Raw genomic sequence first — 15,697 nt, 5'->3', positions numbered from 1 at the left:
TGAGCAGATTACAACATCCAAAGCACATAAATGTAAATACACAGGTCACAAATACTGTTTAAATATTGTTTATACTGTATCTCGCTCAGGGCTTTTTTTTTGTGCTGGGGCAAGTAATTACACCTTTCAAATTTATAAATACATTCTGCTGATAGCTGTTTTCTGCACACCTCCGGTTGGGATGTTCTCTCTGCAATCATCAGCACATTGGCCAGTCTGTCACCACCTGTATCCCTGCTGTCCCTGTTTGCGAAGGCTCCTGTTTTCTGCTCAGCTGCTTGCTTAAACCTTCAGAAGTTACGCCTCCTCCACATCTCTGTCATTGCCTAAACCAATCACCAGTAAAGCAGCTGGTTGCCGGGAAGAACTAGAAAGTAGTTGCATTCCCTTCTCTAAATGCATCCTCTGATTACACCGCAACATATGAAGCTGCTGCTCCTGTGAGGCCATTGCAAGTGTGAAGCATTGACACTCTCTGTGTTTCCCGATAAACTCTCAAAGCAGAAGTTTTGTGGTGTCTCTTTTAAACCTCATTCTTATGGTGTCCTGGATTGATCTTTCCCTTTTCAGTGTTTAATATTTAATCCTGTGCTCTGTTGCTTTCTTCCCTCCTCTGCTTCTGCACCTGCATCTGTTCCCCTAGCAGACCCCCAAAGTGGAGTGACATACAGACTTACATTAAAACAAAATTAGTAATGTTCACCTTTCGTTCTCTGCCCTGCAAACATTAATTTTCTGCACCGTGATCTACTAGAGTGCCCTTCTTTCTCTGGGCACCAGCAAGCAAGTTGCTCGTACTTGGTTTGACTCTAGATTCAGAGGAGGCCTCGGGAACTGCCAGATTAATGGGGGCTGACCAAAGCAACACCCCATAAACAAACATCTTCTACTTTGACCATCATACATGAAGCCCTCATGAAGCTCAATGCCAAGCCGTAATCAAAAGGAGATTCGGATCGTTCCATTTTCAGGTTTGCAATGTTTATTGAGGGTCCCTTTCTGCTTTCTTTTTGTAGGATGTGATAGGAAAGGCCTAGGGAGGATCATCTTCAAAGCCATTTTTACAGATAAAACAGTATTTTATCCATAGAATTAGGCTTTAAGAAAATTGTCCGTCCAGTATGCATGCAGGGTCTTTATGTGCATACTTTTACCCATAGTTAGAGGAGGCATTGCCACGGGAGGGCTTTGCACTCACAAGTGCACACATAATTTTATTTGCAAAATCTACCTGCACAAATCAGCAGGTGTAAATGTGTGCAGGTCATTTTTCTGGACTCATTTTCAAAAGGAAAGTACATGTACACTTTCCCTTTGAAAATTATTGTAAAGTCTATGGGTAATTGACTTTGAATCAGCGCAGGCAGTTACAAACTTACTCCCAAAGTTTCCCAACATGCACAGAGTGTGATCCCCTATAACCAACCTGATTTCACCAGCCTACTTGGATCGCAGGAGAAGAAAAGGAATGGCTTGGTGACTGAGAAAGGAGGAAAACTAGAATCCCTGGGAAATAGCAAAGGCTGCAATATTAAGGGTTCTGCTGGTCAGAATGGAGGTCCCATCAACAGTGATGTTCTGAGAATCTTGGTGCTTAAATTGAACTTGTTTATCTAGTACAAAGTTGTGCCGGGACCGTACTTCCCTCCTCAGAGGCACAGGTTCTCCATTTACCTTTGAAGTTGGGTCTAATCCTGGCATCGTAGCCTGATGTCCGTCCCATAAGCTTGTCCAGGAAATCAGAGGGAGACATTGGCTGGGAAGATTTGATCTCCTCTTTTCCAGAGACCAGTCTAAGAGAAAAAAAAAAAATAATTCATTAGGGTGGAACCTGGAGACTCATTAAAGTAAGGGAATGAACTCTGACACCAAGCGTGATGTTTGCAAAGCACAAATCCACTAGCAGGGCAGAGTTGAGAGGAAGATCACGCTAATGGACTTATAAGTACAATGGCAGGACACGTCTCACACTGAAACTCAGTCCTCCCTGAGAACGTGATGGGAAATGCCTGGAAAAATTCCTAGACGTGAAGTATATGACCCTGAAATAGGAAAAGGCTGAGATGGACTGACCCTTTGGGTTCCTGAAAGTGTATACAGCCTCGCTCTTCACACTCGAGGGTTCATATTTAGCTCACAGGGGAAGTGACTCGAGGTGTTGACTATGTACTAAGATTTCAAAGGGCAATTTTGTAATAGCCTGCATAAATTTTACATCAAATATGTGCATAATTTACATGAATTTTCAAAGGGAAAGTAGAGGCACACTTTCCTTTTGAAAACTATCCTCCCAAAACTACACGTGCTAATTAGTACACATAGGGGTAGATTTTCAGAAGTTAGGCGCTACCCGGCGCGCACACATGGACATGCGATTTTATAACATGCGCGTGCTGGTGCGCGCATGTTATAAAATGCCAGATCGGCGCACGCAGGGGAGAGGGTTGAGATCTGCAAATACGTGCAGTGACACATCAGGGCCTTCCCCAGTTCCCCAGTTCCCTCCCAGTCCCAACCCCCTAACCTAACCTCCCTTCCCCTATCCTGCCCTCCCCCTATCCCTATCCTAAATCCCCCCCAAATTCCTTGTCCTACCTTTTGCTCCTGTTTCTGGGCAGGAGCAAGTTGCGTGTGCCAGCACCCTGCCGGCGCGCGATCCCCCAACACAGTTGATGGGACCTTCATTCTGACCAGCGGAACCCTTAATATTGCAGCCCTTGATATTTCACAGGGAGTCCAGTGCTGTTTTCCTCCTTTCTCAGTCACCAGCCATCCCTTTTCTTCTCCCGGGGGTTTACGTGCGTGGCCGGGCCCTTTGAAAATTGGCCTGCTGCGCGTAAGGCCCGGCCACGCGCGCAAACCCCGGGATTTATGCGCGTAACCTTTGAAAATCCGGCCCATAATATTTCCGGGAACATTTATACACATACTTTTGAAAAGGTCAAAGAATATGCATAAGTGCAAACTGCTGCCCAACCCTGCCCCTGGGAACACATCTGCCTACTCCAGGGAGTTACACAGATATTGGGTGTGCAGGTTGGTAACAGACCATTTCTGCTGGTAAAACATTGCCTTCAAAGCCATGGAAATGGCTTTGAAAATTACCCTGCCTGTGACCAACATGAAATAAGGTGTTGGCCTCCATTGAGTCCCCAGTCAACAGGTTTTTTGCATCCTAAAAGCTATCACTACCATTAACACTATTTCACAGCCCAAGCCTTGTAACACCTCCTGGGATAACCCGAGTGCCTAAGTGGGGGTAGTTGATCTGACTGAAGCTGAACGTAGACCACCAGCTCATTCCACAATAATCACTAATCTTCTTCCTGATGTCAGTGACGTTTTTTCATTGGTACTGACCTGTGTAGAATGTGAACAGATGGCTCAGAGAGCACAGGCTCTGCATCCTAATGCCAGTCCGTTCTCTCAGCTATCAAGTACTGATATCCATGCATTACTTGGAAGCTGTAGGACTGGAAACAGGATCCCTGAAAATCTATGACTCTGATTCAGAATATCTATTCTTCTTTCCTTCCTTCTCTTCTTCCCTTTTTTCCTTTCTCTCCCTCCCTGCCTTCCGCCCAAGATGTGCTTTTCTGAGCTCAAAAGGAAGAGGAAACTTGAAGTTTGTTATGATCGGAGGTGGATTTTACTGTTAGGACTATTTCAGTAATGGGGTTGAACTGATTAGTGTCTGATAAATGCAGGGGAGTGATTGGGTTATTGATGGTGTCTTGTCTGATTGAGTTCTCAATCAATCAGCTCTCAGTTTGTAAACATGCTCTATTTAGTCACTTTCGTTGCTGGTGGTGTTTCTGTGATTAGAGAAGGATAAATACAAAGAGGAATACTGATGGCACTAACTCAATGAGGCAGTGTGGATGCACACAAACACAAACACACTAATGTGCAAACAGAAGCATACAGGCATCTCTATTCAGACATATAGACATGCATGCATAAGCATATATATAAAACATATATGCCTACCTACACAGAAGAATATTATACTATCTTCAATTAAGTACAATTTATTGGACTGACTAAACATAAAATCATAAGATATTCCATACTGGGTCAGACCAAGGGTCCATCAAGCCCAGCATCCTGTTTCCAACAGTGGCCAATCCAAGTCACAAGTACCTGGCAAGTACCCAAACATTAAATAAATCTCAAGCTATTGCTTATTAATTAATAGCACTTTATGGATTTTTCCTCTAGGAACTTATCCAAACCTTTTTTAAACCCAGTTACACTAACAGCTGTATCCACATCCTCTGGCAATGAATTCCAGAGCTTAACTATGCGCTGAGTGAAAATAATTTTCTTTTATTTGTTTTAAATGAGCTACTTGCTAATTTCATGGAGTGCCCCCTAGTCCTATTATCTGAGAGAGTAAATAACCAATTTATATTAACCTGTTCAAGTCCTTTCATGATTTTGTAGCACTCTATCATATCCTCCCTCAGTTGTTTAATCGGAATCACCATCAAATGAAGAATAGCAATTGATAGAGGACATCACAACTTGAGTGGCTCCAGAAACCACTGAACAACAGCAAATTTGCTGAGAGAAGATTCAGAGGACAGATCCTCGCAGGATACTGATCTTATCTCACATGTAAGCACTGGCAGATATTCTGGAGGGTTATGCACTGCGTTATAACTATATAGTACTAAGCATCTCTAGCAAAGCATGCACTCAGAAAGCATTTATTCAGAAAGAAATAATGAATTAAAATGGGAGTTACATTGGGAGAAAGATAAAAAGACACCTTACTACATGCCCCATAGGAAAAGGAGAGTTACTCGTGTTACTAAGTTTTGATTGAAGCTTTTCTTAGTATCTCCTTCCTGGTGTGCATGATGTGTTTACAGTGCGTAGTTCTCTGGTAATGCACTTGAAACTGGTTTCCGTTTCATGGTTGATGGCAGTTCATTGTCTAGTTGAAGAAGCATTTGAAACTGAATTGTGAAGCCATTGGATAAGTAAGGTAAACAAATACTGTGCTGGTCTTTAGAGACAGAAACCTGCCTACCAGATATGGACACCAGATATCGACAAAAATAGTGCAACCTAGAAGCTGGGTTCACTATACATGTGTTTGCTATAGGGTGGAGGTTGGTAGGCTATGACCTGAAATCTCAGGAAAATAATCTGAACAAAGTCCCCTAGTTGTGTTCAGTGTGCTTGTCTGTGCAAATATACATTGATATACATGCACTCAAGCACTTGAGTGAATATAACATAGAAAGACCATACTCACTGGAGTGTACACTCCCTGGCATACATCAAAGTACCTAACTGAATATGCACTCTCACAATACACCTGTTCTCCTCTAACCGAGTTTAAGGACAGTAGCTGTACCAGATCATGGTGTCTATAGGCGTCTAAAGGTCCATATTAAAAAAAACCCCCACTGAATAGATATGTTTCTTGCAAAACGTTATCTGAATACTCAGCAGCGCTTAGCTGGCTAAAGGTGTCCCTGAATATACCCAAATAAACTTAGCTGGATAAAGTAATCCAGGTAAGTTTAGGGCAGCAATTTCTCTAACCAGAGGTATCCTGGTGATTTTGTCTGGGCAGTGCTGAATATTACTGCTGCTCAGACAGAGCAACTTAGCATCCTAGGCATGCCCTAGCATCACCAATTTTTCCCTAGCTAAATTTGTGTAGGCAATGATTTGCCTGGATAAAATTTAGATGGCGAATGGAAAAAAAAATTCAAATCTTGCCAAACTCTTTGAATATTGACCTCATTATTTGTAGTCAATGTATCTCCATTTTAAGAGGGATTAGTATTATTATCACTTTATTGGGCTGTTTAATCGTTGATTATTAATCTATCTCCATCCTGGTGTCCAAAGGGAGAATAAATCAATACCTTTCTTCTAGGGAAGGATATTTACAAATGCTATCCAAGAAAAGAATTGATTATTAATGCTATCCATGACAGAGACTATTATTAATAATTGTGTCTGGATTGAGATTATTGGCATTATTATTGTCTTCAGGAGGGATTATTAGATTAGCTCTGGGGAGGAATTATTTTTAATACCTATATTCTAGGGAGATATTAATTATTATTAATAGTTCTGTGCTGAGATTGATTGATTATTGTTATTCTGCTAGGACAAGCAACATGGTAGTCCTCACATATGGGTAACATCATCAGATGGAACCTGGCACGGAAAACATGTCTTGACTGGCACACTGAGCATGCCACTAACCATGTGTCCATGCGGGGTTCCTCTTCAGTCTCTTCTTTTCCGTGGAGCAGTCATCTCATAGTTGTGGGGCTCGTGCTTTTTTTTTTGAAGAAAGCTTTTCCTCACCAGGTCCCTCTTGATTCCTCTGGGGCTTTTCTTTAGTTGGCAGCGCAGTAAGTTTCATTTTACCTTCTGTGTGGTCGATTCCTGGCTGTGCTGTCTTCCATTGTCCGCTGGTTATTGACTGTGCGCCAGCCTTCTTTTCGTAATGGTGTTGTCAAGTTTTCGGCGGTGCCCCCAGTGCCCTCGGACTATGTCCCTCACTGATCCGCACGAGGTGTGTATCCTTTCCCTGGGGGCATCACACAACATCCGGGGATGTCGTTTTTGTGACCAGATGACCCCCAAGGGCTGGCGTGCCCACCTAGATAAGATGGAGAAGCTCTTTGGATTCAAACAGTCTGAACCGTCAACACCGGTGTTGGGAGCATCGTCGTTGAAAGATCGTGGGAAGGCAATGAACACTGATTCCTCGGTGTTGGCCATCGTGGTCTCCTCTCACTCAAGGACTTCAGGTTCATCTCCGTTGTCCCCCAGCACCGGGGGAAGACCAGGCCGAGCACTGTGGGAAGTCCCGGACGCATCGCTACCAGTCTCCATCCTCGTACAGGACCAGGCTTGGGTTGGCACCGGTGTCTGCTGGGATGCCCCCAAAGCAACTCCGCGGTGAGGAGGTATCGCCGTCCATCAAGGCCGGGGGTCTGAGGTGTTCCTCACCGATTTCAGTGCTGGGTATCGGTTCCCTTCGGGGCTCAGAGGGAAATCTGGTTATGCCTCCTCCTTCTCAGGCTGTCCTGTCCTTGACAACTTTTGAGGAGGAATTTGAGCATAGGTTGCAGTTGGCGATTGGTCAAGCCCTATAGGACATCGAACCGCCGGCCTCTCAAGTGCCTCTACCAGTGTCAGAGCCTGCACCATTGATGTTTGCACTGCTCCTGGAGCGTCTCAATGTTCTCCTTGGCGAACTCCTAATGCAGCTGATGCCATGGCCAGGGTACCATTGATGATCCAGTGGCCACAGGTTCCTCCTCCTTCTGATATTATCTCTATTGTGGGATCCTCTGAGGAGGAGGAAGCTTCGAGGCCGTAGGAGCTATCGAGTCCCTCAGTTCCGTGACTAGCATTGCCCAGTCCATTTCTAGGTCTTTTAGGGCTCTCGATGCCCTCGGTGCTGTCGATGCCCTTGGTGCCAAAAGCCATTGGGCTTGGGAAGGCCTCCCCCATGGGTGCCCCTGGGTGATCTTAGTGATGATGATGCCCCTTTGACCCATGGGGAGATGATACCTCTGAGTCTTCCTCTGATGACTCCGAGGACCTTCCCTCGGATCCATCACTTCCAGAGGAGCGGCGCTGGTCTCCACCTGAGGACTTGACTTTTGCTGGGTTTGTGCGGGCTATGGCTGAGGTCATTCCTTTCCAGCTTTTAACAAAGGATGACACTAGACATAAGATGCTGGAAGTTCTCCAGTTTGTGGACATTCCGAAGGAGGTGGTGGCAGTTCCCATTCACGAGATCTTCAGGAAGTTGCTCCTTAGAATTTGGGAACACCCTTTCTCCGAGCCTTCGATCAACAGGAAGGCCGATCCTCTCTACCTGGTCCAGCAGGCCACAGAGTGTAAGAAGCATCAGCTCCCGCACCAGTCAGTCGTGGTGGAGTCAGCTCGTACCCATGCCTCCGCCCTCCAGGGCAGGACCATAGGGTGCTGGATGCATTGGGGAGGAAGGTGTTTCAGGGCATGATGCTGATTGCATGGATCACCTCCTACCAGCTGTATATGACACAGTATTCTTAGAATCTCTGGAAGAAAGTCCAGCAACTGTCTGAGCTCCTGCTCCAACAGCATTAGGATGCCTTTGCAGCGGTTGTCCAGCAAGGTGTGGAATGCGACATGGAATGTTTGAGACAGCTGCGAGGGTGGTGGCCGCGGGAATTGGTGCCTACAGGATAGCCTGGCTTAGAACCTCAGACCTCCGCCCTGAAGTGCAGGAGAGGCTCATGGACCTATCCTGTACTGGTGAAAACCTCGAGGTGATAAAGTGAGAGATGCTGTGGCTCAGTTGAAGTATCATCATGAGACCCTGCAGCACCTCTCGGCCAGTACATCAGACTTGCCATCCTCGGTCAGGAAGTCCTCGCGTCAGGGCCTGAGAAGGTCCTTTTACTGGCAGAGGAAGTACTATCCACCCATTTCTTATTTATTTATTTATTTATTTATTTATTTATTTATTTATTTATTGGCTTTTATATACTGAAGTATAGCAGACTGCCTTCACTCCAGTTTACATGGGAACAACTTAACACAATTTAAACACATTGGAACAACTTATTATAATAAGAACGGTGTTCGAGTCATAGGTTTAAAAAGAGCAACAATTACGTACTGGAAACGAACATTTTTTCAACATATGAATTAACCATTTTTAAAGGGAGGGAGACCATAAGGAGAGTTCATTGTTAGGTGAGGGGTACGTGAGCACTTAGTGTATCGGAGCGGCTGATCTGAGGGAGGGAACAAGGTGTGTTGAAGATCGGTATTGAAAGGGAAAAGCTGGCGAGGTGGGGGGGAGGGGGAGAACGTTCGAGGAGATTAAAGTGTGTCGTGCATAGGAGTGGAATGAGTTAGGAATTGCGGAAAGCTTAACCAACGCCATCTCTGAAAGTTTGGTTGAAATACCATGTTTTGAGTTCCTTTTTAAATGATTTGATGTCACTAAGTGAACTCAGGTAGTGTGGCAAGGTGTTCCATAATTTGGGTCCTGCGATGGAGAAGGCTCTGTTCCTCGTGTTGGTCAGTTTAGCTATGCTGAGGGAATGTATGTCTAGATTCAGTTTGCAGGCTGTTCTGGTTGTATGTTGTGCTTTGTGAAGGTGAATCATGTCATTGAGGGTGGAGTTGGCTTCTTTGTATATTGCGTTGTGGACAATTGTCAAAGCTTTGAATTCAATTCTTTGTGCGATTGGTAGCCAGTGGAGACTTTTCAGAACGGGGGTGATATGTTCTGATTTCTTCTTGCTGGTTAAGATTCTGGCTGCGGCGTTTTGTAACAGTTGGAGTGGTTTTAGAGTGGATTTTGGGAGGCCGATCAGGAGAGAGCTGCAGTAGTCGAGGCTGTTGAAGATGAGGGATTGCAGCACAGTTCGGAAATCTTGATGGTGGAGAAGTGGTTTTAAGTTTTTCAGGATGTGGAGTTTATGAAAGTCTTCTTTCGTTTTAGTTGCGATTTCTTTTTTAAGTTGAGTTCGTTGTCAATCCAGATGCCGAGGTCCTTTGTAGTGTTTTTCAGTTGGATGCAGATGTTATCGATTTGTAGGAAGTATGAGGAAGTTGTTGGACCTGAGTTGTTTCTACCTATGAGGATGCATTCAGTTTTATTCATATTGAGGCATAATTTTAATTAGTTTAACTTGTGTCTGATAGCAATTAGGTGGTTGGCTGTGGTGTTCAGTGTCTCTTCGATAGTGGTGGATATAGGGATGAGTAGTTGAATGTCATCTGCATACATATAGTATGTTATGCCAAGACTTGAGATGAAGTGGCAGAGTGGGAGTAGGTATATATTAAAGAGGGTGGCGGATAGGGCGGAGCCTTGTGGTACCCCGGTGTCAAGTGGTAGGGTATTAGATGAATTGTTGTTAACGGTGACCTTGAAGTATCTTTCTTTTAGGAAGGAGGTGAACCAGCTTAGTGTTTTGCCATCAAGACCAATGTGCGCAAGTCTTGATATCAGGCTTTCGTGGTCTACCGTATCGAACCCCGCGGAGAGATCAAGTAGAATTAGTAGGTGATTTAGTTTGTTGTCGAGGCCCCTGATTAGTTTATTTGATAGATTGATTAGAAGAGTTTCTGTACTTCTGTTTTTCCTGAATCCGTGTTGTGAGGTATGTAGGATATTGTTGTCCTCTAGATGTTCATTAAGCTGAATCAGTGCTGCTTTCTCAGTCAACTTGGCGAGTAGGGGGAGGTTTGAGATGGGGCAGTAGTTATTCAGATCTGCAGGATCAAGGTTCTTCTTTTTCAAGATTGGTGTTTGTTGCTGTTTTTAATTGGGTTGGAAGTATCCCTTCTTTGAGTGATTTGTTTATGATTGCTGCTATGGGCGGGGCAATGATGTGCGCCATTTCTTTCAGGTTTCGGGTTGGGATTAAATCTAGCTCATGGCGCACTGGGTTGATTTTTCTTAGCATGTTTTCAGTGTCTTTGTTGGATATTGATACGAAATTCGACCAGAGCGTGATGGTTGATTTTTCGATTTGGTCCTCCGTGTTTGAGTGGGTGTTGAAGGAGCTGGTTATCTTGCTTATTTTGTTCTTAAAGAACAGGGCTAGGTCTTGGCTTAGGTTATTTGTATTTGTTGTGGCGGTGCTGTTGTTGTTTTCTTCTATCAGGTTTCTTACGATGTTGAACAGAGCGTTAGAACTATTTGAGGAATTCTTTATCTTTTGACTATAGTAGTCGCGTTTGGTGTTCATGATTGTTTTTTTCATTTCATTTCTCATGCCCAAGCCCAGCGGGCGGGATATAGGGGCCATGCTAGGCAGCAGTGGAACCCCAAATCTCAGCTGTCGCCCCAGTCAGGCCCCACTACAGGGTTTTGACTGGATGCAAGGGGGCATAATCCAGCCTCCAGTACCTCAATGCAGGACCTTCTGGTCGGGGGCCGACTACTGTTCTTTTGGGACATTGTGTCATCGGACCCAGTGGGTTTTATCTATCATGTGCCGGGGGTACTGGCTGAATCTTTTGTCCCTCCAGACTCTCCCCCTTGCCCCTTGTGGGGTCAGTCCTCACATCAGGAAATACTGTTGTTGGAACTCGCCACCCTTGTAACAGCCAGGCCCGTTGAGTCCATTCCACTGAGTCAACAGGGGCAGGGGGTTCTATTCCTCATATTTCTTGATTTTGAAGAGGACAGGGGGACTTCGTCCCATCTTGGACTTGTGATCCTTGAACAAGTTTCTAATGAAGGAAAAGTTCAAGATGGTCTGTCTGGTCATCCTGATTCCTCTCCTACAAAGGGAGGATTGGCTTTGCTCCTTCGACCTCAAAGATGCCTACTTCCACATTGGGATCTTCCATGTGCGCAGGAAGTACCTGCGGTTTGTGGTAGGCGAGCAACATTTTCAGTACAGAGTGTTGCAGATCAGCCTGGCCTCAGTCCCATGTGTCTTCACCAAGTGCCTGGCCATGGTGGGTGCATACCTCTGCAGGTTGGTGGTACATGTGTTGCCCTACCTGGATGATTAGCTTGTCAAGAACTCCTCCCAGGAGGGAGCGGTGTGGTCAATACACTTGACCGGGTGTTAGAGTCCCTGGGGTTAATTATCAACTACCCGAAATCCCATCTCGACCCATCGCCTCAGCTGGACTTCATCGGTGCCAGATTGGACAGATCGGTGCTTGTGGACCGCCCAAGAGGCACATTGCCAGATCAACTTCCTGGAGCTCCATGTGATCCAGTATGCGCTTTGGGCATTCAGAGATTGGCTGGTCAACAAAGTGATTCTGATCCAGACCAACAGCCAGGTGGCAATGTGGTACATCAACAAGCAGGGAGGTATGGGATCATTCCTCCTGTGCCAAGATGCTGTTCAGATATGGTCTTGGGCTCTGTCGCAGGGTATGGTGCTCAAAGCCATGTACCTGGCTGGGACGGCGAATGTGGTAGCGGACAAGCTGAGTTGCGCCTTCCGATCCCATGAGTGGCCCCTGAAATAGGAGGTGGCAGATTGGATCCTCTGTTGCTGGGGAACCCTGGATGTGGATCTGTTCACATCCCCCTGTAACAGGAAGGTGGATCAGTTCTTCTTCCTGCACAGGGTGAATGGCAAACCAGCCTCAGATGCCTTTGCCCGCCATTGGGGAAAGGGCCTTATGTATGTGTATCCTCCGCTTCCCTTAGTGCTGAAGATTCTTCTGAAGCTTCAACAGGACAAGGAAACTATGATCCTCATAGCTCCACACTGGCCAAGGCAGGTCTGGTTTCCACTCTTGTAGGACTTCTCCTTCCAGGAACCAATCAGTTCAGGATCTTCCCAGACCTTCCCAGACCTCATCACGCAGGATCGGGGATGCTGTGCCACCCCAGCCTCCGGGCTTTGTCCCTGATGGCCTGGATGTTGAGAGGTTAATACTGCAGCCTCTTGACCTCTCCGATGAGGTGTCTCGAGTCTTGGTGGCTTCCAGGAAAGCTTCCACTAGGAAGTCTTATAGCCTGAAGTGGAAGAGGTTTTCCACCTGTTGTGAGCACCACGGCCTGGATCCATTCTCCTGTTCTGTGCTAAAGCTGCTGGAATACCTCCTGAACCTTTCGGACGGCTTAAAGACCAACTCCGTTCAGGTACACCTGACTGCGATCAGTGCCTGTCACTGGGGTGTGGATGGCTCGCCCATCTCTGTGCAACCCATTGTGGGCCACTTTATGCGAGGCTTACTAAAGCTGAAGCCACCTCTGAAGCCCCCTGCTGTCTCCTGGGACCTCAATGTGGTGTTGGCTCAGCTCTTGAAAGATCCTTTTGAGCTGCTGCATTCTTGAGACCTACAGTACCTGACCTTGAAGGTTATCTTTTTGGTCGCATTCACATCAGTGCATATAGTCGGTGAGCTTCAGGCATTAGTGACATATCCACCCTACAGGAAATCTTTCCATGATAGGCTGTGTGTGCAAAACCACCCTAAGATCCTACCTAAGGTAGTGATGGATTTCCATCTTAACCAGTCAATCATTCTGCCTACCTTTTTTCCCAGACCTCATTCGCACAAGGGCGAACGGGCTTTGCACAGTCTGGATTACAAGAGAGTCTTAGCCTTCTATTTGGAGCAAACAGCAGTCCATAGGCAGTCTACGCAACTCTTCATCTCTTTTGATAGGAATAGATTGGGAGTTGTGGTTGCTAAGCAGACTGGCTAGCACTCTGCATTTCCTTCTACTATATTCAGGCGGGACTGCAACTTGGGGGTCATTTCAAGGCTCATTCTGTCAGAATCAATGCAACTTCAGTGGCCCACTTGAGAGCAGTCCCCGTGGACAAGATCTGCAAGGCTGAGACGTGGAGTTCTCTCCACACTTTTGCCGCTCACTCCTGACTGGACAGGGATGGCTGACGTGATAGCAACTTCATCCAGTCTGTCCTCCAGAATCTCTTTCAGCTATGAAACCCAACTCTTCCTGCCTAGGGCCTTTTTTTGGGGGGTTCAGGCTGTCTCCCTCTGTTACCAACAGCATTTGAGTTGTTGTGCCCGTTGGCACCTGGTTAGGTGCTGTTGGTATTGCTTGTTGTTCAGGAACAGTCTGCAGCTATGCATTCACCCATGTATGAGGAGGACTACCATCCTGCTTGTCCTAGTAGAAAGCAGAGTTGCTTACCTGTAAGAGGTGTTCTCCTAGGATGTTAGTCCTCAAGAAACCCACCCGCCACCCCACAGAGTTGGATTTTCTTGTTTGTTATTTTATTTTTTTCGTAATTCTATGTTACGAGACTTAAGAAGGACCCCGCATGGACTGGTGGATAGTGGCATATTGGGCATGCTCAGTGTGTCAGTTTTCTGTGCCAGGCTCCATCTGATGTTACCCATGTGTGAGGACTAACATCCTGCTGTCCTAAGAGAACATCTGTTATAGGTAAGCAATTCTGTTTCTTTAACTGGGGAAAGATTATTGTTAGCTGTGTTCTAGTAAGGGAATATTATTAATAGTTCTGTGAGGGGGAAGGGTTATTACTAATAACTGTGCCCTGAAGGAGTATTCTAAATCAGGGCTGGGTAACTCTGGTTCTTGAGGGCCCCAAACCAGTTGGTTTTCAGGATATCCCTAATGAATATGCATGAGTTAGAGTTGCATCCCCATTGCCTCAATTGAATGCAAATCTATCTCATTTATATTCATTAGGGTTATTCTGAAAACCTGATTGGTTTGGAGCCCTCAGGGACTGGAGCGGCACCCCTCTGTTATACAATAACTATGATAAAGAGGGGTTATTATTAATAACTCTGAACTGTGGAGAGAGTATTATTAATAACCATGCTAGAGAGGGATTATTAGTAGTTCTGTGCTGGGGGAGGGCTATTATTAATTACATCGTGACTTATAAAGGAGCTGCTGCTCCTCTGAGGCCATTGCAAGTGTGAAGCATTAGCACACTGTTCCTGGGCAAGCTGTCAGAGCAGAAGATGTTTTGTGATGTTTCTTGCGTCCCTCATTCCCCTGGTGTCCTTTTTCTTGGTATTTAATATTTAATCCTGTGCTCTGTTGCCTTCTTCCCAATAACTCCCTCTGCCTTTGTCCCTGCATCGGTGTCCCAAGAAGACCCCACAGTGGAAGAATGTTGGAAACTAGTGGAGAAGGAGGAGAGAAGGTTGGGAACAGCAAACCAATAAATATCCCACCCAGGAGTTGCAGAAATACTCATAATTATACAAAACTAAAGGTGGGCAGGAAGTGCTATTAACCAATGTGTTGGAGGGGGATTATTATTCATGCTTGTGCAGAGTTGCTAGCTAATGCCTGAACACCATATTGAGGCATTCCTGTTTGCTTTAGTATCTCTTCTCTAAATATTTGTACTGACAATAATAACACTAGGAGAAATCCCAGAATACTTAGTTAAGGAAGACAGGGCTGGCTCAGTGAGTTAAGTGATAATTCTGTCATTGAGACCCTTCTCTGGAACAGGATTATTATGAACGCTATTGGGATTAGTATTAATATTTCAGTCTGGGAAAAGATAAATACTTCTTCTCTGGGGAAGGATTATTATTAAATATGTTCTGAGAAAGAATAATAAGAATAATGAATAATTACATTAGCAGATAGATCTGAAATGAGGATAGAGAGTATTGTTTTTCAAGCTTGGGAGGGCTAGGTGGAAGGGGAGACTACTGTGTGGTTTGTTATGGAATTGTTATGTTGTTGGGATTATTATGTGTTTTATTTTAAATTGTATTTTTGATAGGCTTTTTATGTAACATGCTTAGTGGTCCTTTGGCACATAAAGCGAGAGAGCAAATACGAAAAACAAATAAATAAATATCCGGTTCCATGGCATGATTTCTAATACCGCTGTCCTGGGGATGGATTAATACCTCAGTATTTTTTTTTGCTATCGGTGCTCCAAGTGCCCAAGGGTATGTGTTGGGGGGGGGGAGTTGTATTAATATACAGTAAATACAGTATCTCTATCCCAGAGAGGGATATGATTTGTATCTTTGTTCTTGGGGGTATTGTTCATGTATCTCTATTCTAGAGTGTTTTGGGGAGACTGAAATATTTCTACTTGAATTGAACTTTTATTTGTATCACGTTTATGGGAAGGTATCCTTTATAACCCTATCCATCTCTATTTTTGGGTGGGAGTATTGTTAATATCTCTCTGCTCTCAATTACCGTTATTTCCCCCCTAGCAGCCTTTATTCTCTCCCTTCTTTC

The 15,697-nt window shown here is 45.1% G+C and overlaps 1 protein-coding gene across 1 annotated transcript in view; it reads right to left on the bottom strand.

Annotated features, from left to right (window-relative positions):
• Window positions 1-1,788, bottom strand: part of GLRA4 (glycine receptor alpha 4) — a 189,598-nt gene extending 187,810 nt beyond the window's left edge. The window contains exon 1 of the mRNA XM_029607369.1: window positions 1,675-1,788. Coding sequence (XP_029463229.1) covers window positions 1,675-1,753 — 79 coding nt within the window. The 5' untranslated portion in view covers window positions 1,754-1,788. The remainder of the gene's footprint in view (window positions 1-1,674) is intronic.
• Between the last annotated feature and the right edge of the window lie 13,909 nt (window positions 1,789-15,697).

The sequence above is a fragment of the Rhinatrema bivittatum genome, chromosome 6 (assembly GCF_901001135.1).
Source record: "Rhinatrema bivittatum chromosome 6, aRhiBiv1.1, whole genome shotgun sequence".
In the NCBI taxonomy this organism is placed as follows: Eukaryota; Metazoa; Chordata; class Amphibia; order Gymnophiona; family Rhinatrematidae; genus Rhinatrema; species Rhinatrema bivittatum.
The sequence above is the reverse complement of the archived record's forward strand: the minus strand, read 5'-3'. Positions and strand labels throughout refer to the sequence as shown.